The sequence below is a fragment of the Perca flavescens genome, chromosome 1 (genome assembly GCF_004354835.1).
Source record: "Perca flavescens isolate YP-PL-M2 chromosome 1, PFLA_1.0, whole genome shotgun sequence".
Taxonomy (NCBI): Eukaryota; Metazoa; Chordata; class Actinopteri; order Perciformes; family Percidae; genus Perca; species Perca flavescens.
Genome location: NC_041331.1, coordinates 41,647,290 through 41,673,888, shown reverse-complemented (window position 1 = coordinate 41,673,888; position 26,599 = coordinate 41,647,290). Strand labels below are relative to the sequence as shown.

At 41.9% G+C, this 26,599-nt stretch overlaps 1 protein-coding gene across 1 annotated transcript in view; it reads right to left on the bottom strand.

Moving 5' to 3' along the window:
• LOC114561149 (serine/threonine-protein kinase BRSK2) overlaps positions 1–26,599 on the bottom strand; it is a 199,922-nt gene that overhangs the window by 108,856 nt on the left and 64,467 nt on the right. The window contains exon 2 of the mRNA XM_028586925.1: positions 1,426–1,520. Coding sequence (XP_028442726.1) covers positions 1,426–1,520 — 95 coding nt within the window. The remainder of the gene's footprint in view (positions 1–1,425; positions 1,521–26,599) is intronic.

The window sequence follows — 26,599 nt, the reverse complement described above, 5'->3', positions numbered from 1 at the left end:
CTCTTTCAGCGTAAAGCTTGTGTTTGCATTAAGAGAACTAAGGAATGACCGCGTTAACTGCTGCGGCAGTAACTTTACGCATCTGAAAACTGTTGAGCCTTCAAATGTGGATGTTTACAGCTGCACAAAGTGATATTTTTATAACTATGCATCAAATAGCTGTGTAATGTGAAAGAGGTAGCTCCACACAGAATCATCATCAATTCTGCAGCTCGCCTCGACTCTCCTGTTTTGGTCTCCCTGCTTTAATAAACCTGGTTTCCAGCAGCAGCTGGTTTCTAATAAACCCACCTGCTCAGCAACAAACAGCAGACCAGTTACCAATTTTGGTAATGTCTGTGTGTGTCCGTGTGTGTGTGTGTGTGTGTGTGTGTGTGTGTGTGTGTGTGTGTGTGTGTGTGTGTGTGTGTGTGTGTGTGTGTGTGCGCAGAGAAACGTTATCGGCTGAACAAAAGGAAGAGAAAGTATTCCACAGTCCACACATTTAGCTGCACAATGAGCCAACCTCACTGGACGCTGACATTCTGCACAATGTGACTCATCTGGCCAGTTTTAGCCGCTTCCAGCTGTTTGTTTCAGGTGGGGGTGGCCAGAGAAGACAGGTGGTGACAGTCATAATAACAAAGAGCCGGAGCCAAACACCTGCTCAACGTGGGGGCGAAACAGTGACAGCCAGAACCTGCGTTGCATTCTGGTTTATTTCCGTCTCTAGGAAAAGACATTGTTTGATTCGGGAGGAGGGAACCCAAAACCACTGAACAAAACTTTCTCCTAGTAAAACAAATTACTGGAAATATTCTTACGTTTGATCTCTACACACTAACTTAAGGACTTGAAATTTAAAGGCTAACTCTTGTTTGTTGATGTGCTATATTTCCTTTATAGTCAACAAATCTCAAAAAAATACTGAATGTAATTACTAACTTATTTAAGTATTGTGTGTGTACCAGAGCCCAACGCATTCTCATCAACAGGTTTGTATGATATGCTAGGAAAATAAGGCAACTGAGTGATATCAATTATTTGGACAACGTGACAATATTTGCTGATATCACAAAGTTTGCCAAGTGCGTTTCATTATCTTTGTGGGGACCCGTCATTGACATAATGCATTCCCTAGCCCCTTACCCTAACCTTAACCATCACAACTAAATGCCTAACCTTAACCCTTACCCTAACCTTAACCATAACTTAATTATATCCCTAATCCTAAAACCCAGTCTTAACCCTCAAACAGCCCTTTAACCTTGTGGGGTCCAGCATTTTGGCCCCACAAAGCTGTCGGGACCCCACAAGTTTGTTGTATTCCTGGTTTGTGGACCCCATGAATGTAATTAAATGAGAACACACACACACACGCACACGCACGCACACACACACACACACACACACACACACACACACACACAGTATAAAGTGTCTTACCTTCATAAGAACAGACTCGCTGAGCTTTTCTCTGTTGACAATCTTTATGGCAACTTTCTGACACGTCACACAGTGGATACCCAGCTTCACCAGACCTGAAACAAAAACATTCACATCAAGTCTTTTCTTCAAAGTCCGTCTGATTCACATTCAAAAAGTTGGCACAAAAAACTCAATTTGTCTCTAAAATGTCAGAAAATGGTGAAAAACGTAGATCAGGGTTTCTCAAAAATCCCAAGATAACATCCTCAAATGTCTCGTCACAGAGGAGAGAAGAAACTAGAACAATATTCACATTTAACACGCTGCAATCGGTTTATTTTTTGACCCAAACCTATTAATAAATTCTCGAAATAGTTGGAGATTAATTTAATAGTGGACAACTTTGCAGCTGTAAAGAACCGTATACTGTATGATTAGTGAAGCTTGTAAGTAGCGGGTTCAACTATCCATAACTCCCCCAGCTGTATGCTGTTTGTCACCTTACGCGGCATAAGCCGAGCGGATAAAAATGCAATCGACTTGCATTCTGCAACTCCCGAGTCTCTTTTTTCATTATGTACTTCTGAGAATTTCGCCTGATGTGACTCTCGCGCCATAACAGAAATGTCAACACGCAGCGCCTTCACCCTATTACATCCACAATGGCCCCATCCATCTCTATCAAAGCTCCGACACCGGGGGGAGCGCGCTTTACTTTGTACTGAAGCTCTGCACACCGTAGTGGAAATGCCACTGCGCATATGCACCTCTTCATTACCTCGCGCTGCATATATATTTCACAGGAGATGAGTGTCTCACGTTTTGAAAGGTGATTTCCCTGCGGGGTCTCGCAAGGAAACCAGTAGATCCATAAGCAGCGGGGGGCGTTGGGCCCCGATATGGCAGCCTGGGGGCTCTTTTATGTCTTCAGTTAGGACCCAAATGGCATCCTGGGCGACATTCACTGGCTGTCATTGATCTTGTTGTCAGAGCAGCTCGAAACAGAACAGAACACAGGGCTAAGAGAGCTCCGTATAAAGACTGCTCTGTGTTTGAACAGGCTGTTCCCATCATATAGCTACAAAAAGTAAAGCACTGTAATTTGTATGTATTCAACGTATTTATTACTGTATGCATAGTCTCGCATTGCCAGACCTTCCTCAACAGCGCTGCACACACATTGCTTCACTTAACTCTAGTGGTCTTTAGTTGAGCCCTTGTGTTGTCCTCGGGTCAAATTTGACCCGTTTTATAAGTTTTTTTAATATCAGATATATATATGTTTCTTCAACTACATTGCCCAAACATAACATGGATGCATGAACGTTGTATGGAAGCCATACAACATTCTTCGCAGGTAAAATGAATGATTACTTCCATTGAATTTTGGGTGTTTTATTCAATTTTATAACATTCTAGAAAGTCTCCTGACTAAACTTTGCATAAACAAGTCTGTGATTATCCATCATCCGTCATCAGATTAACTATTATTCAAAATAATTCATAACTTCTGCTTTTAACTAAAAAATGATGTATAATGTCGTTTAAATGATCCTAATTGACCATGAATTAAAAAAACAAAGCATTGAAAAAAGTTACAAAAACATTTTAAACAGAGTCAAAGGCATAGGAAAAATTTAAAATTTTTAATTTTGCACTACCCTATCCCACCCATACTGTTCTATTTATTTACAAATGTACATACTGTAATTACACTTATGCATAGCCATATTCTACTCCTCTTCATACTATTCATCCTGCACATACACTTATTCTTACTACTCTTATAATGTTACAACACTGCACATAGCTGCACATACTGCACATGTCTATATGGCTCATTCATAATTATATGTTTTGCTAATACACTGCATATATCTATATTATTCTTACTACTAATATAATGTCACTGCTACTACATTGCACATATCTGTACATGTTGTTCATACACTGTTCATGTTACATAGCCATATGTATTCTGCTCTTATAACACTGAAATATATTTCTTGTCCTGCCTATGCAACACCAGTCTATACTTTATATATCACATTGCACTTTTCTGCTTTTTTGCACTTCTGGTTGGACGCAAACTGCATTTCGTTTGTCTTTGTACTTGTACTCTGCACATTGACAATAAAGTTGAATCTAATCTAATCTAATGTGAGTGTTTGACCTTCTGCACACAATCGGCCAAACAATGATAATAAATGAGATTTTCTTCCCACTGTTATTTCCAATAGCATCAGCGGATCATTAAATATGTGCAGATATCAATGCAAAAGAAGGCATTTATACTGTATGTACAAAGTCATCTTAAAAGAATGATGCATAGGTTTAACAGTTTACAAAAAACATTGTAATCTAAAAAGACAAACTCAGCTGGAGGACCAATCACTTCAGTATTTCTAAAATCCTGGCTACGACTGCTAAGGCAGAGCAGCTTTATCTGCGGTACTAATTACGGTGACTAGGAGGCGATTTGATCTTGGGCAAAATTAAAACGCCTACGTGAATGTGACTGTACTGTAGATAAGGACAACAATAAATTGGACTCAGCAAACACAGAAAACAGCAGCATGAGTGATATGTTATGTTGCATTCATGTTCCCACACACCGTAGAAAGATTAAAGTGCATGTTACAGCGACATGGGCCCAGGGAGGGCTATAAGAATGACTTATCTCCACTAAAAACACATTTGTGCGCCCATAATATTCTGTGTAACCTCCCAAAATGACTCCTGTGACACCTACATGTCTGAACACAGCCTTACGTTTCAGATTCAATCCAGTAGAAAAATCATAACAGTACTTTGTGTTTGACATTTTTCATCGTGCGTGTCGGTTATTAGAGTAATTACGTAGCACAAAACTACACCCTTAAGTAATAATCTCTGACATTTTCACATAAAGAACCGTCCACTTTATTTCTCCGTGCTTCATTACGACATAACTCAGCAGAGATGAGTTCATCGACGCGTTTACTTGTGCCGTTTGGAACATCTCGGTGCCCCATTCCTTTCTGTTTTTGGTAGCTGTGTTTCACAAATCTGACATGCAGAGAATAATAAAACATAGAAATGAATTAAAAGGAGATACAGATCCTGGAAATCCACCAGCCTCCTGAAGAATGTAACCTACATACATATTTATACCATTACTAATGTTTCTATGAAAATGTTTTAGAACTGAATTTCAGAGCATGTTTCCATCAAATACATTTATGCATATGTATCCAAGAGAATGTGACTATCATTAACAGCTCTTTTTATGAACCATTCCTACATAACGCTGCGAAAAGTGGTGGAATGTAACATGTACTCCAGTACTGTACTTCCAAATGTACTTGTACTTTACTTGAGTCTTTTCTTTTCATGCCACTTTCTACTTCTACTCCGCTACATTTCAGAGAGAAATATTGGACTTTAGTTACTCCGCTACATTCATCTGTTACAGCTTTAGTTACTAGTTACTTTAGTTACTAGTTACTTTACACATTATGATTCCTGCACACAAAACACATGTAGTTTATAAAATCTGATTGTTTGATTCTAAAGTAAACTAGCCGACACTATAACGGCTACAAGTCAAGCTGAGATGATGAGACCATTAAACACACAACTGGTTGGATCCTTTACTCTTTACACAATGGGAGGAGAGTTCTTTACTTTTAATACTTTGACTACATTTTCCTGATTTGCTTACATACTTTTACTGAACATTTTCAATTCAGGACTTCTACTTGTAACAGAGTATTGTTACAGTGTGGTATTAGTACTTTTACTGAAGTAAAGCATCTGAAGACTTCTTCCACGCTGGCTACGAAAGTAAAGCTCTGTAATTGGTATTTATTACACATATTTTTTGCTGTGTGCACCACATCGACTGCTGCTTTATAAGAACACTGTGGACCGTTAATAAACCCAGCGCTTCAGATGGTCCAAAATGCAGCGGCATACGGATGGACTGTTTGGAGCCCGCTGCTTATTTATTGAGTTTAGTGCTGGATCGGTTTTAAATATTCATGCATTCGTGTACTTCATATGTATTGTGCTGAGAGGTCAGTTTCCTTTGATGGAACAATAAAGTAAAGTAAAATCAGGTGAAGTGGAAGACGTGTTTCTACACTGAGACGTATGGATTCATGTGCTTCATTTATTTTACTTTTTTTAACAAAAGTCAATGTTTCTTTGGAGCCAGATGCAAGCCAGTTATATATTAATGAAATCAAACCGCTCTCATTGCACTTTTTTTGTTATAATTTCTTCTAAGGATGAGTGCATGAGTCCCGATTGATTGGTTTTGCATGGATCAAATAAAGTTCCTCACTTGGAGATATTTAATAAAATGTTTCCTTAAAATGTCATACATTCGAGAGATTTCTTCTAAGGTCATTTACTGGTTGTCTGCAACATCTTTTAAATACAGAAGTCCAGTTCATTATCTATTCATCTGTTTATTTATGTTTTTCTGTCAATCCTCATCGTCTGCAAAATGTCAGAAAATTGTGTGTTTAAAAAGTGCGGTTTAAAAAGCTCTGGAACAAAGGAGAGCTGAATTTTCTGTCAGGTCGATGTGGAACAGGCAGCAGTTAGCATGTGCAGTGAACCCACTCCTGCTGAACAAAGAAATAAATGCCACCTGCAAAACACACGCCACAACAACCTCCGTTAGTTTGACTGGCAGGTCCACTCACGCAGCAGTGAGCTCTGAGCGCCGCTGGTGAAAAACAACCTTCTGCAGAAAATCTTCCACAAGGCAAAATGAAACCGACATGCGACCGGTGGGAGACACGACTGACTCGACAACTCGGTTTCATTGATTTCTCTTCTTTCGGCTGAATCGGATCGATAATCTCCAGGACTCGTGAACCCCTGGCCTCTGGTGCTTCTCAAAACCTACCGTGTTCCCTCTCTGAGCCAAGAAAGAATCCCTTCCAAAGTCCCAATTAATCTTCTTTAATGAATACATTCTACATATGCCACCTACAGAGGAAAAAATAATATCAAAGACTGTATTCACAACAACTCTGCTGCTGGGTTCTGTTTCTGATCGACATGTTGAGGAGTTCTGAATATAGAAGTATAAATGAATGAATATAAAAACAAATGGTTGAAACATCTACAAAATATGGCTGTGAGTGGCCAGGTTAGCTCAGTTGGTAGAGCAGGAGCACATATATATATATATATATATATATATAGACGGGTATGCCTCAACGCAGAAGGTCCAGGGTTCGAGTCCGACCTGTGAGGATTTTCTGCATTCGCTTCATGTCAAGCTGTCCTATCCATTAAAAAGGGTGTGTCATTAAATCATCCAGGAAACTCCCATGTTTCTGCTTTGAGTATAGACCTAATTACTGGCGGTGTAACGGACCACAGTTTATCCGTGGTCCGTACGGATCAATGCTCATGGTTTGGGATGCGTGGGTGTGGGGGGGGGGGGTTGAGGTCTCCACTTTCGAGCAAAATTGAAATTTTTAATGTCAAACATTTTCTGCATTCTGGTGAATTTTTCTGCACCAATTTGTGCCTTTTCTGCATCAAGTTAGGAGCAAATGTCTTATATAAAAAGTTTTTTGGGGTGGGTGGCACTGGCCAGTTTTGATTATTGGGGGTGGGGGTGTAACCGCCCCATCCCCCCCACCCCCTGTAAATTACACCTATGACTGTCGCTGCTACTTAAAGGTGCTGTAGGTAGGATTGTGAAGATCCAGGACTTAGCCAAAATATTTCAACATCGACAACTTCTCAGTCCCTCCCCCCCTTTCTGCTGAAGCCCAAAACTGTCTCCTAAGCCCCTTCCCCCACAAGGGAGAATGAATGCGTGTGCATGAGCAGTGATTGACATGCAGTTAGACACTCCCCCCTGGCCCTGATTGGTGCATCTGAACAGGGAGAAGTGGATTTTTGCAAATCGCACTACAGGCTGTAGGTGGAGCAAGAGGAGCTGGATTTATATTTTTAATGACCTGCTTCATGTAGTTCTACTGGAACATAGGGTCAGTTTCAGCAGATATGACAGACAGTCAGTTTTATAAGATACAAGGAACGCATTTATCTTTTCTACGTGAACGGTGCATGTTAAAATCCGGATATGACACCGGTGCCTAAACAACCGGTAATGTTATCTACCGGATTCCGTCTGGTAGATAACACTCAAAACCGTGATCCGATCCATACCGTGAGTTTTGGGATCAGTTGCACCCCTACTAATTAAAACTCCTGCGTCCTGTACATGCAATTTACAAGCCTGCATTTGTATGTATATTATTTATTCATTCATTGGTTTTTAGAAGATTGTATTTAGTTTTTACTTATCTATGTATATGAATCGATTTTTTTTGAATACCCCTACACACAACTAATCCATTGAAGACAGATCTCAGCCATTTCAGCGCCGTCTACACCTTGTGTTTTTAACTTGAAAGAGAGAGTGGCTGCTTGAATTCGCTGTGTTTATTTTGCCATTAATGCCATCTTGTTAGTGCCTTCCAGCTGGCTCTGTTAATTTGTTCGGTTGTGCCTGTGGTCAAGATCATTATCAGCTGTTGTGTTGGTTCCAATTAGTGAATACCACGAGAGAACAAAAAGCTTCTGCTGCTTAGCGTCCAAACGACTCAAATGAGGCAGGAAGAACATCTCTTCATGGCGTTTATCAGACCTGGGGTTTTTCATTTGCTTTAATGTTAATAACAGAGCTAATCACTGTGACGTCTTGCTCAAGGTTGGGTATCGTTTGGATTTTTACGATTCCGATGCCCAACCGGTACTTGAAAAACTGAAAAATTACATCAAAGAAAGGCTCTTTTATAGAGTTTTTTTTTAAATTGAAAATTATTTAAATTTAACAATATATTGACATTTTAAAGTACTTAAATATATAATAAGTAAACCTAAGTCACCGAACACACAACTACAATAATTCAACAATAAATAACTGTTACACTATTAACAACTTGGGAATGATGGGTGGTGATGGTTCAGTGGATATGACACATACCACTGGGATACATCAACCAATGTGTCCCTGAGCAAGACACTTAACCCCTAGTTGCTGCAGAGGTGTGCAACCTCTGACATATATAGCAATTGGAAGTCGCTTTGGATAAAAGCATCAGCTAAATGACATGTAATGTAATGTCCACAAGCTGTCCTGCTTTAAGATGTGTCGTCACGCGTTTCTGTAAATTCGACGTGTTTTGAAACGTTTGTTGCATTTTGCATTGTCGGAATACTTCGCTTTAGGCATTTTAAATGCACTAAAAGCTAGCTAGCTAACAATAGACCAGCAGAGCAAGTATAATATGTTTACTAGCGATCACATGCAGTGAACGATTAATATGCTTTTACGTCTGTTTTGGTGAGCCCAGAGGGAAAATATGGCATTTTAAAAGTAGCCTACATTTACGGTAGCTAGCTAACGGTAGACTACCTACAAAGTGTGGTATTTTTACGTCCGTTTCAGACACCGAAATGAGGAACTGAAATTTGCATTCTAATCAGGTCCGATTCCCACCGGTTCCATTGAGGAACCAGGTTTTGGTACCCAACCCTAGTCTCGCTAACACAAAATCACCACCTAGACAAAGTTGCAACTTGAGAAACAAGTTAGAAATGCTTTTTTTTTTTTAGGATGGGCAGAAGAATAGTCTGGACTTTGGAAAGGTCACCAGTAGGCATGGGCTGGTTAACGGTTTCAAGGTATACCGCAGATTGAAAATATCAAGGTTTTAGAACCACTAACATTTTCTGTCATACCGTTCCTAAAGTATGAGCTGTTTTTTTATGAGTGGTCAAGTAGAGAAACTGCAGTTTAGTAATCCTTCTTCTTGAGAGTGTGCAGTGTGTTTACATTTTTTTTTAATAAATACGTGTTCAAAGTAGTTTTTTACCAAGACATTTAAAAAAATAATACATTTTAAAGCTCTAATTGCAAAACCACAATACTGTGAAAGTAGGTTATCATACGGTCAGAATCGTATTAACGGCCCATGCCTTGTAAACAGTGATTTCAGAAAGATTTCTTCCAACAGACTTGAATGTAACAAACTGGGGGTGGGTTGAAGCCCCTTTCCATTACTGTAAAAGAGTACTCAGTTGATATAGTAGTACATTATAAAAGGAAACTTTATACCACTGTCGCACTGAATGCTTGCTCTTGGAGGAATTACTGGAATTGTTGGGTCTGTGTAAATTATAGAATGTGGTCTAGACCTACTCTATCTGTAAAGTGTCTCGAGATAACACTTGTTATGAATTGATACTATAAATACAATTTAATTTAATTGAAAAACTAAATAAAGGAAACCCAAAAGACTTTCCCTCTGGACTCCCTCCGATGTGGCGAATCACTCCTGAAACACGCCAGAGACCCAGATCCAGTCAGACGAAGAGTTCATAAAGATAATCGTTATATTTACACAGTTAAAGCTGTTTCAAACTGAAAACTAAAAGGACTTAAAGATGTCTTCGCTAATATTTGTATAGAACAATTTTGCCAAACTGAGTCATCCTGTAACTTAAAGAAACAGTTCAACACATTCAAACACTGAAAATGTTAAATCCTTCTTTTCTCTATGTAGCAGTGAGATATTCAGATGGATGTGGTTAGCTTAAGCTTAGCATAAAGACTACTAAAAACAGTAAGAAATGGGTTCACATCGAAGGTGTACAGAAACTAAAGAAGAAGTAATGAACGAGTGTGTAACTAAACTTAGCACAGTTTGTTCCAGCCCCAGCAGGAACCTTGAATCTCTAATCTTGTTTCTCATGTTCACACTTTTTCCACTGGTGTCTGTCCCCCCCGCCCCCGACCATTTTCCACATTGGCATACCAAACAGCATGTACAAATGCCAAGGTCAGTCCCTCCATCGCCTCTATATGCCCCATGTTACAGGTAATTAAGCCCCTGCAGTTGAAAAGGACTCCTGCTTCTCTATCACAAGGTACAGACATGAACACGCCCCACACCTCAGGGTAATTTAGAGTTTCCATTTCACCTAACATGTTTTCCGTGGAAGGAAAAGCGGGGCATTCACGAGAAATCAAGACACAGGGAGGAACATGAATCTGGAGCTGCACGATATGAGAAAGATATGTGAAAACGTTGAATTCCGTGATTAACAATATTACATGCAACAAAGAATGTACTCAGTTCTGCTGCTTTCAGTATAATGCTGAAATACAACAAATTGCTTGTTGAATCAAAAAAAAAATGATTTCCCATCTTTTATTAAAAAACTGAACATTAAACTGAACAGAAAAGGCACAAGCTGCAAAGATGAATCAATTAGTTGTCAACTATTACATTAATCACCAACTATTTTGATAATCGATTAATCGTTTTGAGTCTGTTTTTAATGAATAAAATAGGTAAACATTCTCTGATTCCAGCGTTGTTAAATGTGAATATTGTTCTAGTATCTTCTCTCCTCTGTGACAGTAAACTGAATATCTTTGAGTTGGGGACAAAATGAGACATTTGAGGACGTCATCTTGGGCTTTTTGGGAAACTCTGATCTACATTTTTCACAATTTTCTGACATTTTAGAGACCAAATAACTAATCCATTCATCCAGAAAATAATCCACAGATGATGAAAATAATTGTTACCTACAGCCCTAAAAAAAAAGAAGTTTTCTGTTTTCCAACAAATTCTCACTCCCATTGCGTCAAAATGCAACGCTTGATCAGGAGCCTTTGGCGTTTGTTACTGACGCGAAAAGTCTCCTTTAGCGTGATATTTAGACGCGTTTGGTCGGGACTCTTGGCGTAACTTTTGACGCTCTGGGTCGGTTTTGTTGTTATGATATTATTATTATGGTTTAGTTTTTTTTTTCAAGATTATTTTTTGGGCATTTTAGGCCTTTATTTCTATAGGACAGCTTAGACTTGAAATGGGAAAGAGAGGGGGGAAATGACACGCAGCAAAGGGCCGCAGGTTGGAGTCGAACCTGTGGCTGCTGCGTCTAGGAGTAAACTATCTATCTATATATGGGCGCCTGCTCTACCAGGTGAGCTAACCAGGCGCCCCGGGACATATGTTTAAATGACATGCGACACAAGAATGGGACAGTGTTAGGATAAGATGGTGGGTGGAGTTACCAAATGTACGTTTCAGTGACAAGCGGGACAAGAACGGGACACGAACACCCGGTCTCCTGGGTGAAAGTCCTGACCTGTCCCGACCTGCCTCCTTACGCATATTTTTGATCTTTCATACTCCATTGCTACCATTGCCGCTCTTAATACTACGTTATCTTACAGTGCCGCGGACGAGCTGCTGCTCTGCCCGGTATGTCCGAAACAGACGCTAACGGGGGATTTTGCGTTAGCACCTGATGCGGAGACCCACTTACCAATTATCAGTATTGGACCAGTTGGGAATTATACACCCTCAGTGTCTTTCGCGGTGTGTTTCAGTCTTTGGAGATATGCGTTTTTACGCAAGTTGATATCGGGATGGCCATAAAAAAAAAACTATTTGTTGTGCAGAACACAGGATTGGAATTTAAAAGGAAGCACCTAAATGTGATTGGCTGTCAAAGTCTGATTTCCATAAAAAAAAAAAATGGATTCAACAGAGTTAAACTTTACTCGACTGACAGCTTGTTCAGTTCCTCACTCGCTCAGCTCTGCAGGAAGGGACTTCCAGTGTCTGTTGAACGTTTTGTTCGCTTTGTGGTGGACGAGGATGTTTGTGGTCCAGCAGGAGTAAAAACTCTAGCTTGGCATTTGGGAATCTGTTATTTTGAAAGGAGACAGCTGCTATTTTTTTCTTTTTGGTCCTTCAGCTTCCAGGAGAATGACGCGTGGTTCTGTGAAACTGATACTGACGGGAACAGCAGGTGGAAGTTTTCCAAGAAACTTCCTGAAAAACTTTCAGCAACGATGTGACAAGTGTCTGGAGACATATGCGTCGAACATCCCGAGCGCTCTGAATGTGTGTTTGGAAGTGTTTGCTCGCAGTGCTGGCTGCCCGCCACCGTCACCGTCACATTACCAAACAGATCCTGTTGCACTATCAACTACGCACAGTTCATGAGCAGTCAGTGGCAATTAATGCTGACAGGTCAGCTGTTGTTTGGAGACCTTTAGACTTCACACAATTCCTCACACCTCCACCCCAAAATGTCAAAACGGTGTTCTTAATGTCAGGTTTGCTTCCAGTCACTTGTGGCAGATTTGGTTTGTACAGTTCGTAAAAGTTGACAACTTCGGGCCCTATTTTTAACGATCTTAGCGTACCGCGTGAAGCGCCTGGGGCAGGTGTGTTTAGGGCGTGTACGAATCCACTTTTGCTAGTTTGACGGCGGAAAAAGGGTTAGGGTTAGGGGAAAATGAAAATCTTTAAGTCAAAATTAGGATTTTAGAACGTTACAAACTCCAACACAAAACTGTGTTTAAATGCTTTAAGCAATTATTTAATAAATTAGTAACTTTCAACATAATACCCAGTAAAAGAGAGTCAGGTAGTGTTGTGGGCGGGACATTAAGTCGAATATGAACGAATGTACGTAAACTTGTTCTTCTCACTTCACACCAGTGTGGAGATTGAATAACCATAAGTAACAACCACTACAGCTTTCCTGATCAATTGATGAAGCAAATTAGAAGATAAATGAAAATAAAAAAATAAAACTGGTGAGGAAGAGCAAAGAGTGATGTGGATAAAAGCCTTGGACCTTGAGATAAGATTTGGTTTTTGCTACAGTATATTTGGTGTCTTTTAAGATGCACGCAGGTTGGACACAATACTGAACGATGATCTTCTAAAAAGAGTAGGGGAAAAAAGAATGAAAATAAGGGCTCTAAAATCCAAACTGACTACTGAAAGCCAAAGTGAACACAACAGAGTGGACCTTCTCTCCTCCATGAGTAGAGCCAAATCACCTTCAGCTCAGTAGGCAGCTCATGCCGGGAGATATCTTTTTTTCTTTGCCGGTTCAGTGTTTTGGCACAGAGAAATCTTTTTAAATCATGCTGTGCTCGGGGCTGCTGGACCTGCAGGCCACAGTCAGACACCCACACACTCACACTGGGCTGAAAACTAGCCAGTAAAGCCAGGAGTCAAGAGTGGGGTCTCTGCAGCACTTCAGGCAGACATTTCTGACAGCAACCGAGCCGGCCGAGTGAATGCAACTGAGGGGCATTCCTCCTCTTTTATTTCTTTAGGAGAACTTAAATAAGGTTGATAATAAGCCTGTTGCACTTGAGGGTAAAAGAAAGAAGAGTAGGAAGGAGACAAAAAAACAGAAAACTGGAGCTAGACAAGAGGCAGAACGGTAGTCTGGCTGTCACCAGACCAAGCTCCATCTTTTAAGATTGAAGATTAGTCTGGGTAGTCTGCTCTGTATTTTCTACTGCACAAGAGGTGTTATCAACGGGCGCAGTTCGCTTGCCGTCGCTTCTCTATCGTCATCGTGTTAAACCCGCCAATAGCGCGCAAGGTGGATAAGCCAGTTTGTGATTGGTCCCTGAAGATTTGTAATGGCAGCAGGATATAAAAATGTCCAGGTTTCCAGCATGAGCTGCAGGGCAAAATTAAATCGCCGGCAGATCGGGCTGGGTTTACCCCGCCTAGCAGAATGGTAAACTTCCAGCTAATTGAGCAATAGTCTCGCATTGCCAGACCTATCATCACAGCGCTGTGGAGTAAGATCTGGCTACACCACATCAATTCTAGGAAAGGATTAGATGAAAAAAATCCATTTGCATTTCTTTAAACCAATCACAGTCGTCTTGGGCGGCGCTAAGCTCCGTACTCAGTGACGGTGGCTCTGCTAAATAGTCTCAAGAAGGAACATTTGCACCTAGCAAAAGAAAACGCCACATCCAATATTTAATGAAGTTAACTGTTGACACAATCCAGTACCGTGAACTATTTAAATGAGCTGATACATGGTTAAACCTCATTGGCTCTTACCAGTGTATCTCTGTGTGTACTTCGTCCACAGCAATCCCACCAATCAGTCCCAAAACCTCCCAGTTAGAGAGGAAATGCCCTAAACATATTCTTAGTAAATCTTTACAATCATTCCCTGAAAGAACCAAGCAGGCCTGACTTGTTGCACGACCCAAATTTTCATCAAAACTTTAGCAAGACGAGGGAAATCCGGAGCCAGTGGCGGTGTCAAATGGAGACATTTCTTTCACTACATTAATTTCTTCTCACCCAACACCAGTGGGGATTGAAGGAAGATGGAATAACCATGAACGACGACGTTGTTGATCAAGCGATGAAGGAAATCTGAGGTTACATTTAGGGGTTCTACTTCGACACGTAAGCCAGCAGCCAGGGATCGAAGCACCCAACGCTGCAAGTACTGGACAATAGATATACAGTAGTTGAAAGCAGGAGATTTGTGGGACCTGAACGGTTGCCTGGGGAGATTCACTTCACCGAGCACACCGGAGGGAAAAAGACCATTTGCAAGCAAAGCAACTGAAAAATCATGATTCTGTAGAGAAAAATATGAAATAATTAAAAGTGACGACCATAACATAAACCTGCAGTATCTCAAGTATCTCGGAGACTCCCGCGTTTGCATGTTGAGAGACATCGAGAAGATCCTTAAAGGTCCACTGTGTAGGAATTTGTCCCATCTAGCGGTGAAATTGTATTTTGCATTCAAACGAACAGTGCTCTCTAGCGCCTCGCTTTTTCTAATGCGTGTTGCAACTACGGTAGCCGTTATGTGTCATGTTGCCTTTTTAATTCCCTTTTTCTGCGATGAGGATTCCTTCTCCTGTGGCTCAGCATAAGTATGATCCTCCATTATGAACTAAAGTGCAGTGCAGGCTTTCAAATTAGCCGGGGCAGTAACAAGCGCCTCTCACTGATCTCAGATGGGCTAGACAGGTCGGCTAGCGCTCTATGTCCCGCTCAGCGATTATAGCTTTTCAAAATGGCGGGACGACATGGAAGCCTCCTTGGACTTGCCCGTCCAATGTAAATACAGATAAGAAATTCTTCGCTTAGAGAAGTCAGATCATTGGCAGAGGTCATTTTACACCAATGAGGACATATTTATGAATGAAGACATTGATTTTAGCCAATAAAATACTTAAAAGACAACACTGTACCTTTTAAAAAAAACACCAACTTTGAAATGGGAATTTAAAGAGGGTGGAAATATTCAGAACTGTCCTTAACAAAGAGCGATGAGGCAAAGAGAAAGCGTGGAGAAGAGCTTGTCACCCAGCAGCAGACCGTTGTGACGCTCAGCGGGGGCTCTGATGGACTCTCCTGGCCGTCCGGGACCCATCTGCAGCTGTCCGAATAGACTGATGAGCCGGCTGCCTCTCACATTTGAATCAGACCCGTCAGGCACTGAAACTAAGCTCTAGCCTATTTACATCCTATTACACAGAGAGGAACGTCCTTTCATCCCCACTGGAGTTGTTCCCATTCCGGCAATTCAACATGCCAGCGAAACATCGCCCCCCAGTCTATTGCGTTACATTTACTTGATCACCGCGCTGGTCAACTGTTTTATATTGTAACTGTACTGTTTAAAATTTGAAATGTATTTTATTTTACTTTTTTTAAATTGCTGATTCACAGTTTTTTTCAGAAATGTTCTTATTTATGTTCTTTTCCAGTTATGACTGACTGTCAAACTAGATAATAAAAGAAAGTTCTCTAGCATTCACTCTCTGGGCCCTATTTTAACGATCTGAGCTCACGGTGTGAAGCGCCTGGTGCAGGTGTGTTTAGGGCGTGTCCGAATCTACTTTTGCTAGTTTGACGGCGGTAAAAAGGGTCTGTGTGCCGGGCGCCTGGTCCTAAAGGGTTGTCCTTAGTGTCTTTATTAATCAGAGGTGTGTTATGGGCGTAACATGCAATCAACCAATCAGAGATCTTCTCCCATTCCCTTTAAAAGCCAGGCGCGTTTGGACCTTGGAGCATTGCTGTTATGATGGAGGATTTGCACCGTTATATTTTTATTAGTAATCTTCTGCATGTGTGTGTGCTGCTGCGCGTCCCTGTGTGTGTAACAAACATAGTGTGTGCGCGCTGTGCACGAGCCTAGGAGCATTTTACTAATGCTCTGTTAAAATAACAATGAAATGCTGCGTTATTGACTTTAGACCAGGTTTTTGTTGGTCAATGGCGCGATCACATCCGCTGCCTCAAGATAGCAATACTCCCAGAATGCACCTGAACACACCTCCCTGTAAGACCAGCACGCCCAGAATGCACCTGAACACACCTGAACACACCTCCCTGTAAGACCAGCGCGCCCAGAATGCACCTGAACACACCTCCCTGTAAGACCAGGGCGCCCAGAATGCACCTGAACACACCTCCCTGTAAGACCAGCGTGCCCAGAATGCACCTGAACACACCTCCCTGTAAGACCAGCACGCCCAGAATGCACAAAATGCGCAGGTGCATTTGTTATTTAAATGACGTGGACGCTGGACGGGAAACTGACAACTGCGTCGGTCTTAAACTAGCAAAGACACTTGCGCCGGGTGCAAGATAGGACCCTATGGTTGTATTTGTTCATGTTTTCATATCATTTTCAAATCACATTCATACAGGGTTAGTAGTATACAGCTGGATATATATTTTTTATTTTTAATGGACTGGAATCGGATCAGTACTCGGTATCCACCGATGCACAAGTTCAGGTATCGGAATCGGTATCAGGAAGGAAGGAAAAAATGATTTGGGAACATCTCTAATTCACACTATACAAACAGAAAGGAGAGACAATGTTGATACTAGCGCACAGAGATAAGACATATTTATTTTCCCAACGCTTATATTAACTAAAAAGATATCGATTGATCCTCACTTCGGCCCTGTAATTGCACACCTTGCTGTCAGTCATTCGATGCCAGCCTCCTTTGTTCCGACCAATCGTCTGAGTCGAGAGCACGCTGCTGCTCTGTAACATTGATCCGCTGCCGCTGCCGGTTTACCCCGCCGAGCCTAATGAGATCACGTAGACAGAAATGAGCCTGAACATTGATTTTATACCATGAATTAAGCATCGGCAGACTGTTCGGCTGTACCAAGAGAGGTTCCAGATCAGTGAACAAATATTGGATTTGAAATGATCAAGGTTGGGTTGAACCGCTGTGGTTTTTAATCAATATTTAATATTTGCAGTAAATAACCAGTGAGGTAAAAGAGAAGGAGAGCCACTTTAGTCTCATTAAGGCTTTCTCTACTGTATGTACAGCATGTAACTCAACATCCATCATGTTAAATTAAACATGAGACTAACTGTGTAAGGGATGTTACAAAGATCTGTGATGAGATGTTGGCAATGATTCAGGGGGCTGGAACCTAACCGTTGGGGGTTGTTACATTAGGCCTTAGACCGTGACGAACTACACATTTTTCGAAACTCGTGTGCATACAAAAAAGATCAGTCAAATAAAGGAATAATATAGAATAAAAACCGACCAGTGGAAAACATACCAGCCGATGTGCATACATTGTTTAAAAAAAAGAAGAAAGTTCTAGTGATGCGACGTCAGACTTGGTTCAAATAAATCTCAGGATAACAGAGTGCTGCAGGGATAAGTCAAACGAGTTATCAACATTTTTGCACGTCCGGTTCCCTCGTCTCAAAGTCATTTTTTTAATGGGTTTTTGGTAAGATAGGAAACATTCAGCTATTACACAAACTCCCTGGAAGTTCAGTGCTTGTGTTTGGTGTTTTAAAGTGCTCACATTATGCTGTTTGGCTTTTTCCCTTTCCTTTATTGTGTTATATATCTTTTTGTGCACGTTATAGGTTTATAAAGTGAAAAAGCCCAAAGTCCACCCCAAAGGGACTTACCATCTCCAACAGAAAAAACTGTTCACCAACTGCTCCAAACAGCTCTATTGTAGTCCAGCCTTTACTTCAGAGACCAACGTGGTCACTTTGTAACACACGTTATAATGCTAGTAGTCTTACCTTACCTAGGTACTGAGCATGTGCGACTCCCAACAAAGATGGAATAGAAGTGCAATGCCTCACTCTGTAGCTAAAACAGAGAGCTCAACACACAGGGTGAAAAGAGGAGCTGCAGCAATGTGCAGTACAACAAAAATATGGTATTTTTTGAAAATTAAACCATGTAAACCTATTCTGGTACAACCTCTAAATAATATTATGAACCTGAAAATGAGCATTATATGAGCACTTTAAATCTTTCTTGTGGCAGCAATAGAGGCAGTGATGTTTCCTGTACAGGACTCTCACACCACCTCAAACCCGAGCTCAAAACATACCGACAAGTCTGTTACGTACTGCAGCACGATGTGGGGTTGTGTTTTCTCCATAAGTTGATAAGTTGAATCAAACGCGTTTGGACAGGCTAATACAAAATGTAAATAAACTAACCAAGTCCCAATGACATGAAGGACAATACAAGAGTTAAATGGGGATGTTGGTAGCTGGGATGTCCATTGAGAAGTGGGGGCCTGTTTGTGGCTATTGGTAAAAGGAACGAATGCTGAAAGGTCAGTCATTTTCTGCAGAAAATACTCAGGGTTGGGTGCCTGGGTGGCTCACCTGGTAGAGCACGCGCCCATATATAGAGGTTTACGCCTCAACGCAGTGGGCCCAGGTTTTGGTTTTGGTTTTTATTTTTATGGATATAGAAAGACAACAAGGGGATCCAAGGGATAACATGTAAAAGTGAAAAACACTTTTTTCCAACATGGTCCCTGATGTAAGAGAACAGGACATACAACACATTCGACTCTGACCTGCGGCCCTTTGCTGCATGTCATTCCCTCCCTCTCTCACCTTCCATGTCTTCAGCTGTCCTTTACAAATAAAGGCCTAAAATGCCCCAAAAATAATCTTAACAAAAAAGTAAATACTCAGGGTCTTTCGGTTGAATACAGGTATTATTAATGCACCATCTGTTCTGCCCGACGATTCTTTGATTTGACACGAAAATCCACAACACAAGCGCCAGGAAAAACGGGTGCAAGAACAGTGACCATTTTATTTTGATAGGTCATTTCAACCTCCGCTGCAATCCAGCCTTTCACTCATCAGCTCAGTCGAAAGACCTTATAATTATCAATGCTAATTATATGAAAGTTGCTCATTGAACAAAAAAAAAAAATAGACACAGATGACATGAAATGTTCTTACCTGTTGTTGTTTTTGTTTGTTTTTTTAAATCGGCAGGTTGAGAGCAGGAAGCAGCCGACCAATCAGCGGAGAGCATGGGGAGAGAGCAGAGGAGAAGAGACCAATGGTTAGCTCTCGGCACAGAAATCTACCAGGCAACAGATGATGGAGACACTCAGCTCTGGCATCCAATCACCTCTCCACTGTTTGTGGGTTTAACTGCTGTAAGAGCTGCAAAGATGAATTGATTTCGCCAATTATTTTGATACTCTGAGTCATACTGAGTAATTTTTTATGAAAAAAAAGGAAAAATTCTCTGATTACAGCTTAGATGTGAATATGTTCTAGTTTCTTCTCTCCTCTGTGACAGTAAACTGAATATCTTTGAGTTGTGGACAAAACAAGACATTTGATGACGTCATCTTGGGCTTTTGGGAAACTCTGATCCACATTTTTCACCATTTTCTGACATTTTAGAGACCAACAACTAACAACTAAACCATTCATCCAGGAAATAATCGACAGATTAATCGACAGTGAGAATAACCGTAGCAGTTGCAGCTCTAGAATATGTGCACACTGTACATCCAGTGAGACGCAGGATGTGTGTCAAGGTTAGCCTCCCCTCCTCCATCGTTTCACTTCCCAACCCCCCCTTCACCCCCCTTTCTGCTCCCCCGACGATGGGAATCCCATTGAATACAGTCAATATGATTTACCGCCCTCCCTCCTTCGCCACATTTCAACAAAACCAGCTTCCCTTTCTCCATTAATGGATTAATCAGCTCCTTTTTTCTTCTTCTTCTCCCTCAGTCAGTGTGGAGAGAGAGGGGGGGATGGGGGGGGCAGGGAAGAAGGTCAAGCCCCGAGAGGGAGAGGAAGAGAGGAAAAGGCTTCATGCGGCATTCAGGTCGTACCAGAGGAGGTAGAAAGGCTGGATGCCATCACTGAACAACACAAACTAGAGCTGCAGTGATTGGCCCATTTATTGATTATGTGCTACATTTACATGTATGGAAAGAGCTATATAAATAAAGTGTATGACTTTCGTTTTATCTCTAACAATCCTATTTAATCTAGTACTTTCAATTAATATGTTTAACCTATGTTTCCTATTTTTCTGTGTCAACTTTTCTTGACCCTGGTCACAAGACTCTTCAGAAACTTCAATCAGAATTACAACGCAGCTGTCAATGCGCAGAATGTTGAAGTTTAATAACTCCTTTACATACTTACGTTCAAAGCATCCCGTAGGAAGAAACACGAGCCAAAAGTGAAACTTGTTTTGGACTTGTGTTTCTGCCTACGTGACGTTCTGAACGGAAGCATGTCCGGGAGTCAATCCAACAACTGGTTATCTAATTGATTGAGTGTGAGTGACCTTATATGGACATGGTGGTTGATGGGATGTCCAATTGATTGATTGGTTGGAGGCGCGTTTGCGAGTCTGCCTTCTGCCTTGGCGGCCCCTCTCCAAAAGAGCGGGCAGAGCGACTGACAACCGGACACTTTGGCCGCCGGCAGCAGACTTCACCAATACCGCTGTTCTTATAGGTAACGACATAAACCGCTCCGCTCTAAAAACCCATCATTAGTTGCAGCCCTAATGCAAACTGCTGCAAAAAGACCTCAGTCAACACTGCAATTATTACAATGATTGATGGCACAATAAATAACCGCTCTCTTTAAAGCATTTGATTTTGGGCGTGGTAACATCATCTGGCCATCATCAGCTGACCTAGTCAAATGAGAGTGAACCTGATCACACTTAACAATTTGGTTATATAAGAAAATGGGTTGAGAAAAAAAGACGTGTGTTTCTGAACATCAGTGATGAGTTTTATTTTGAGTTTTGTCAGTGGATTTGCAGCTGAGTTGATTTACTTCATCAATTTGTACAAAAACGCATATTTAAAGTATCTGTATGTGTTTATGAGAGATGGTTTCAGGGCAGTTCGTTCACAAATGGATCCTATTTTGCAAGTATCCTCTTTCGTGTATATAAATGACCACTTTCTGCTGCTGTTATGATTGCGCTGATGATGATGGCTTCTAGCTGGAGCTATCTGTGAGCGCCGGCGTTTTGTTTCTTTGTTGCAGCTGTCACCTTTTCAATAAACCCCCTCTTTAAAAAAAAAAAACATCCCTGCTCAACCTGTCTCTTTCTAGTCGTGCAGCCGGCGTTATTAAACCATGACGGGGGTTCATGACCACGTGAGCTCATTGAACCACATCATCGTGTGTCACATCTACAAAACTAGGGTTAATCACTGCTCAATAACAAAGCCTTTATATATAGAACACACACCTAACAGGTCCTGGAAGGCCAAAGTGGAGCTGCAGGTGAACTGCTTCATGTTGCGGAGGACGTTGTGTCATTAGTCTATATCCACAACATTTCATTTCTGGGATCGCTCTGGTGTAGAGTGCGGATCAGGCCCGAGCCCGGCCCGAGCCCGACAGGTATTAAGACATTTATGTCCGAGCACGAGCCGAGACCGACACAGTTAAAATCTCGTATTTTTTTCTCATACTAATGACACATGTACGTTTGTAGGAAGGCATTCGGAAATGCCAACAGATGAGCGCATCAGCGCACACGGGGCAGCAATCTCACGTTAACACAGGCGCGCACCTAAAGTACGTAATAAGCTGTTTTAAATTGAAAATGTTCAACGCTTTAACGCGCTGATGTGACCGAGCCCAACCCGAACATCATTTCTACATATCTGTCCAAATCGGCCCGGCCCATCGGGTACCGCCGGGTCCCAACGAGCTCAGTTCGGGTATCCATCCTCTACTCCGGTGCCGCCTGAAATTCTGCCGGATGTCTTTCACTTTCCTCTTCCTTTGTGTTGGCATTCTAACCTCCGGTGGATTTGTGAGGACTATGGTTAACTGCTCCTCAGATCTCTGCAGGGTAAATCCAGACAGCTAGCTAGACTATCTGTCCAACCTGAGTTTTCTGATGCACGACTAAAACTACTTTTGAACGTACACATGTTCCACCAAAACAAGTTCCTTCCTGAGACTATTTAGCAGCGGATCCGTTGCTCTGTCAAGCGCTTAGCGCATGATTGGGATTGGTTTAAAGAAATGCCAATAAACGTTTTTCTCCCATCAGCTGTGGAGGAAGGTCTGGCAATGCGAGAGTAGGCTGTCCGTGAATGAAGCACCTTTTCAATCTTTTTAATCCTATAATTCCCCCGACCTCCACCCCACTGATGACCTCTCATCACATCCTGCCCGTAGTCTCAGATTGTTCCATTTGAATTATTCCAAAGCATCAGAAGAAGTCAAACTCGGGGCAACCTCTAGCTCACACCGTAGAGTCCTTGGCAGCGGCTGCAGGTTTTAAATCCGAACAGCGACCCTTTGCTACATGTCATCCTCCCCCGCTTTTCCTATCTGTCTACAATTACAAAAAGCCCTCAAATAATACTCTCTAGTAAAACAAAGAAGTCAAATTCTCCAGTTTTTAAACAAGGAAAAAACTAGAATCACCGCCTTGCTGTTGTATGCCTCGACCGACCTGTCAAGTTGCAGTTTGCCTCCAAGCCTGTCCGGACACATACATTATAACATATGTAGTGAAGACTTTGAAGGAATTTAATAAAAGGTATAAAGTGCTTGGTTTGGTGGAAAGTTAGTTTTACAAGGCTTACCCAGTGATTAACACGCAGTTAGACACCCCCGGCCCTGATTGGTGCCTCCGAACAGGGAGTGGTGGATTTTGGCAAATCGCACTACAGGCTGTAGGTGGAGCCAGAGGAGCCGGATTTATTTTTTAAAGTACCTGCTTCATGTAGTTCTACTGGAACATAGGGTTAGTTTCAGCAAATATGAAAGAAAGGTAGTTTTATAAGGCTTACCTACTGCACCTTTAAGAGGCACTCCAACCACGAGAAATTAGGGAATTACTATTGTCTCATCTAAAGGCTCGCTAAACATGAAGTCACTTTTTCTGTAATTTTAGACCTTGAAAGAAAAGCCCATTGGCCGTACATTCAGCCTATACATCTGGCTGACAGCCGATCCTACCGCCCGTCCTAATGCACGCCGCACAAGACTTTGGCAGAGGATGACGAGCTCTGTAAAGTCTTTTTGACAGCTCCCCGGTCAGTTTAATGGCCACGAGTCTGCCTCGCTGCCATCAGAGGGGAATCTTGTCGTGACGAGAGAATGGCAAAACTTCCAGCTCTTCACTTTAATGAGTTCAGTTTTTATGTAACTCACAGGATTGAGGGGGAAGCAGCAGCACAGTAATTAACCCACTGGAGAGAGAGAGAGAGAGAGAGAGAAAGAGAGAGAAAGAGAGAGAGCATGGGGAAAGATCCTCATCTGAGTAGGATGAGATGATAAAAAAGAGAGGAAAAGGCAGCTTCACAGCTTGTTCAGCCACATGATGAAAGGAGAAGAAAAGAGAGGAGGAGGAGAGACACTTCTGACAATACAGAAAAGTGGTGTTGATGCCAAGAGGTTTCAGCCAAACTCCCAATCCCGTGACGCAACCCTTCCTCTCTATTACAGTCAAAGCTACTCGTCTTCTGTGCTTTTACTCGGAGAAAGAGCCGACTTCTATCTCACAGAGATTCACCGGGAACCACTTTCATCAGCTGGATGTTAAACTGGAAGACGCAACGAGGTTGAGTGCCTTGCTCAAAGTCCAGCCGACAAAGAGTGACGAGATTGATAGCAGAATGAATGAAATCCTTGAAAGAAAGTGTCAACATAACACTCAGCCCAGTTTGAAAAGGGATCGGTAGAAGCCTTAGACTTATCAACTCCCCAATTCTGTACTTCCCCACTTCTCAAAAATAAAATCTTTGGTATTTTTTTATTTTAAATTGCAACATGTTTACACTTTGTTTGGTCGATTCATTCAGACTATTCCGCAAGAGCACCCCCACAAATCGAAATACACATACTTTTACACTTTGTCCGACCATCCTGTTGTTTCAAATTTAAAAAACCCCCATCACTCTATCTGCAAACAGCAGTTGTAAGTTTCCAGGCAGCTGTTTATTTTTTACTTCTTAAAAATGTCTCAGGTGGACAGAGAATTTTTAAACCAGCTGCCTTGTCATTTACAAGCCAGTCATTTAGACAGTACATTTCTTCCAAACAGGGAGTTAACAACATTTGGCAGCCAAATCCAAATCCAGCTTCAGAAGAAGCACACGATGATGCTGTAACAGTTAACAAGCTGTTATTTTCCAAGTCTCTCAGGAAGCTGCTGATTTCCATTTCCTTCACTACACTATTAAAATCTACTTTTCTGTTGCATAATGAAACAAATAGAAACAAGCTGCTGCCTGTAAGGCAGACAAAACATATTTCAAAACGTAAAACACGGCAGAACTCCTTGTAAAATGTTGAGTAATGTAACCTCTACATCGTTATTCCTAAATGAGCTAAAACATCCAGAAATGCTGGCATTTTAAATCAAGCAGATTTGGTTGACTTGTTCTGTGGCAGAATGTTAACGTTTGTTTATTGCAAACGGTGGGAAAAAAATTCAAATTACATACTTATAAAAAGTAAGTAAAAGCCCTTTTATTCAGATTGGTTAAGGTTTGTGTCCAAAAATACTCCAATGGGTGGGTCAAACAAACACAAGACTTTGACCCAAGACACCGGGGTTCATGTCCCATTTGAAAAACCGACAAACACATTCATTCATTGGTGTGTTTTGGGCGTAACATGCAATCAACCAATCAGAGATCATCTACCATTCCCTTTAAAAGTCAGGCGCGTTTGGACCTTGGAGCATTGCTGTTATGATGGAGGATTTGCACCGTAATATTTGTAATCTTCTGCATGTTTGTGTGTGTGTGTGTGTGTGTGTGCGCTGCTGTGTGTGTGTGTGTGTGTGTGTGTGAGTGTGAGTGTGAGTGTGTGTGTGTGTGTGTGTGTGTGTGTGCTGCTGTGTGTCCCTGTGTGTGTAACAAGCATAGTGTGTGCGCGCTCTGCACGAGCCTAGGAGCATTTTACTAATGCTCTGTTAAAATAACAATGAAATGCTGCGTTATTGACTTTAGACCAGGTTTTTGTTGGTCAATGGAGCGATCACTTCCCACTGCCTCAAGATAGCAATACTCCCAGAATGCACCTGAACACACCTCCCTGTAAGACCAGCACGCCCAGAATGCACCTGAACACACCTTCCTGTAAGACCAGCACGCCCAGAATGCACCTGAACACACCTCCCTGTAAGACCAGCACGCCCAGAATGCACCTGAACACACCTCCCTGTAAGACCAGCACGCCCAGAATGCACCTGAACACACCTTCCTGTAAGACCAGCACGCCCAGAATGCACCTGAACACACCTCCCTGTAAGACCAGCACGCCCAGAATGCACCTGAACACACCTCCCTGTAAGACCAGCACGCCCAGAATGCACCTGAACACACCTCCCTGTAAGACCAGCAGGCCCATGGGCGCACAGATGGGTGCAGGTGCATTTGCTATTTAAACGACGGTGGCGCTGGACGGGAAACTGACAACTGCATCGGTCTTAAACTAGCAAAGACATCGTCTTCAATTTTGGACATGACACAAGTGTTGTCTTTTCCTGGTTTTTAAAGGCTGCATTACAGTAAAGTGATGTTATTCTCTGAACTTACAGACTTACTAGCTGTTTTATTATTTACTTTTACCCACTTAGTCATTGTATCCACATTACTGAGGATTATTTTTTCGAAACTCTCATTGTGTTAATATTTTTGTGAAAGCACCAATATTCAACCCTACATCGCTGCAATATCAATGTATTCGGTCCTCCTAACCCACATACCACCACACTATTGTGTGTGGTATGTGGTATATGTGGTATTAGATTTTTTTTTTTTTTCCACACAGCCCAGCTCTAGCTCCAGTGTATCCATGAGAGCATTTCCCACTGAGCAGCGTGATTAACCACCAGCAGCTGGCTGTGGGCCGCAGTGGGCCGCAGTGGGCTGCAATGTACAGCGTGAGCCTATACTGCCGACACCAAGGCTCGTTTAATGAGAGCCAAGACGTCACACAGGGGAGGAACTGGCACGGTTGTCTGGTTCAATCCCGAGGGGAAGCCTCGCTTCCACAAACA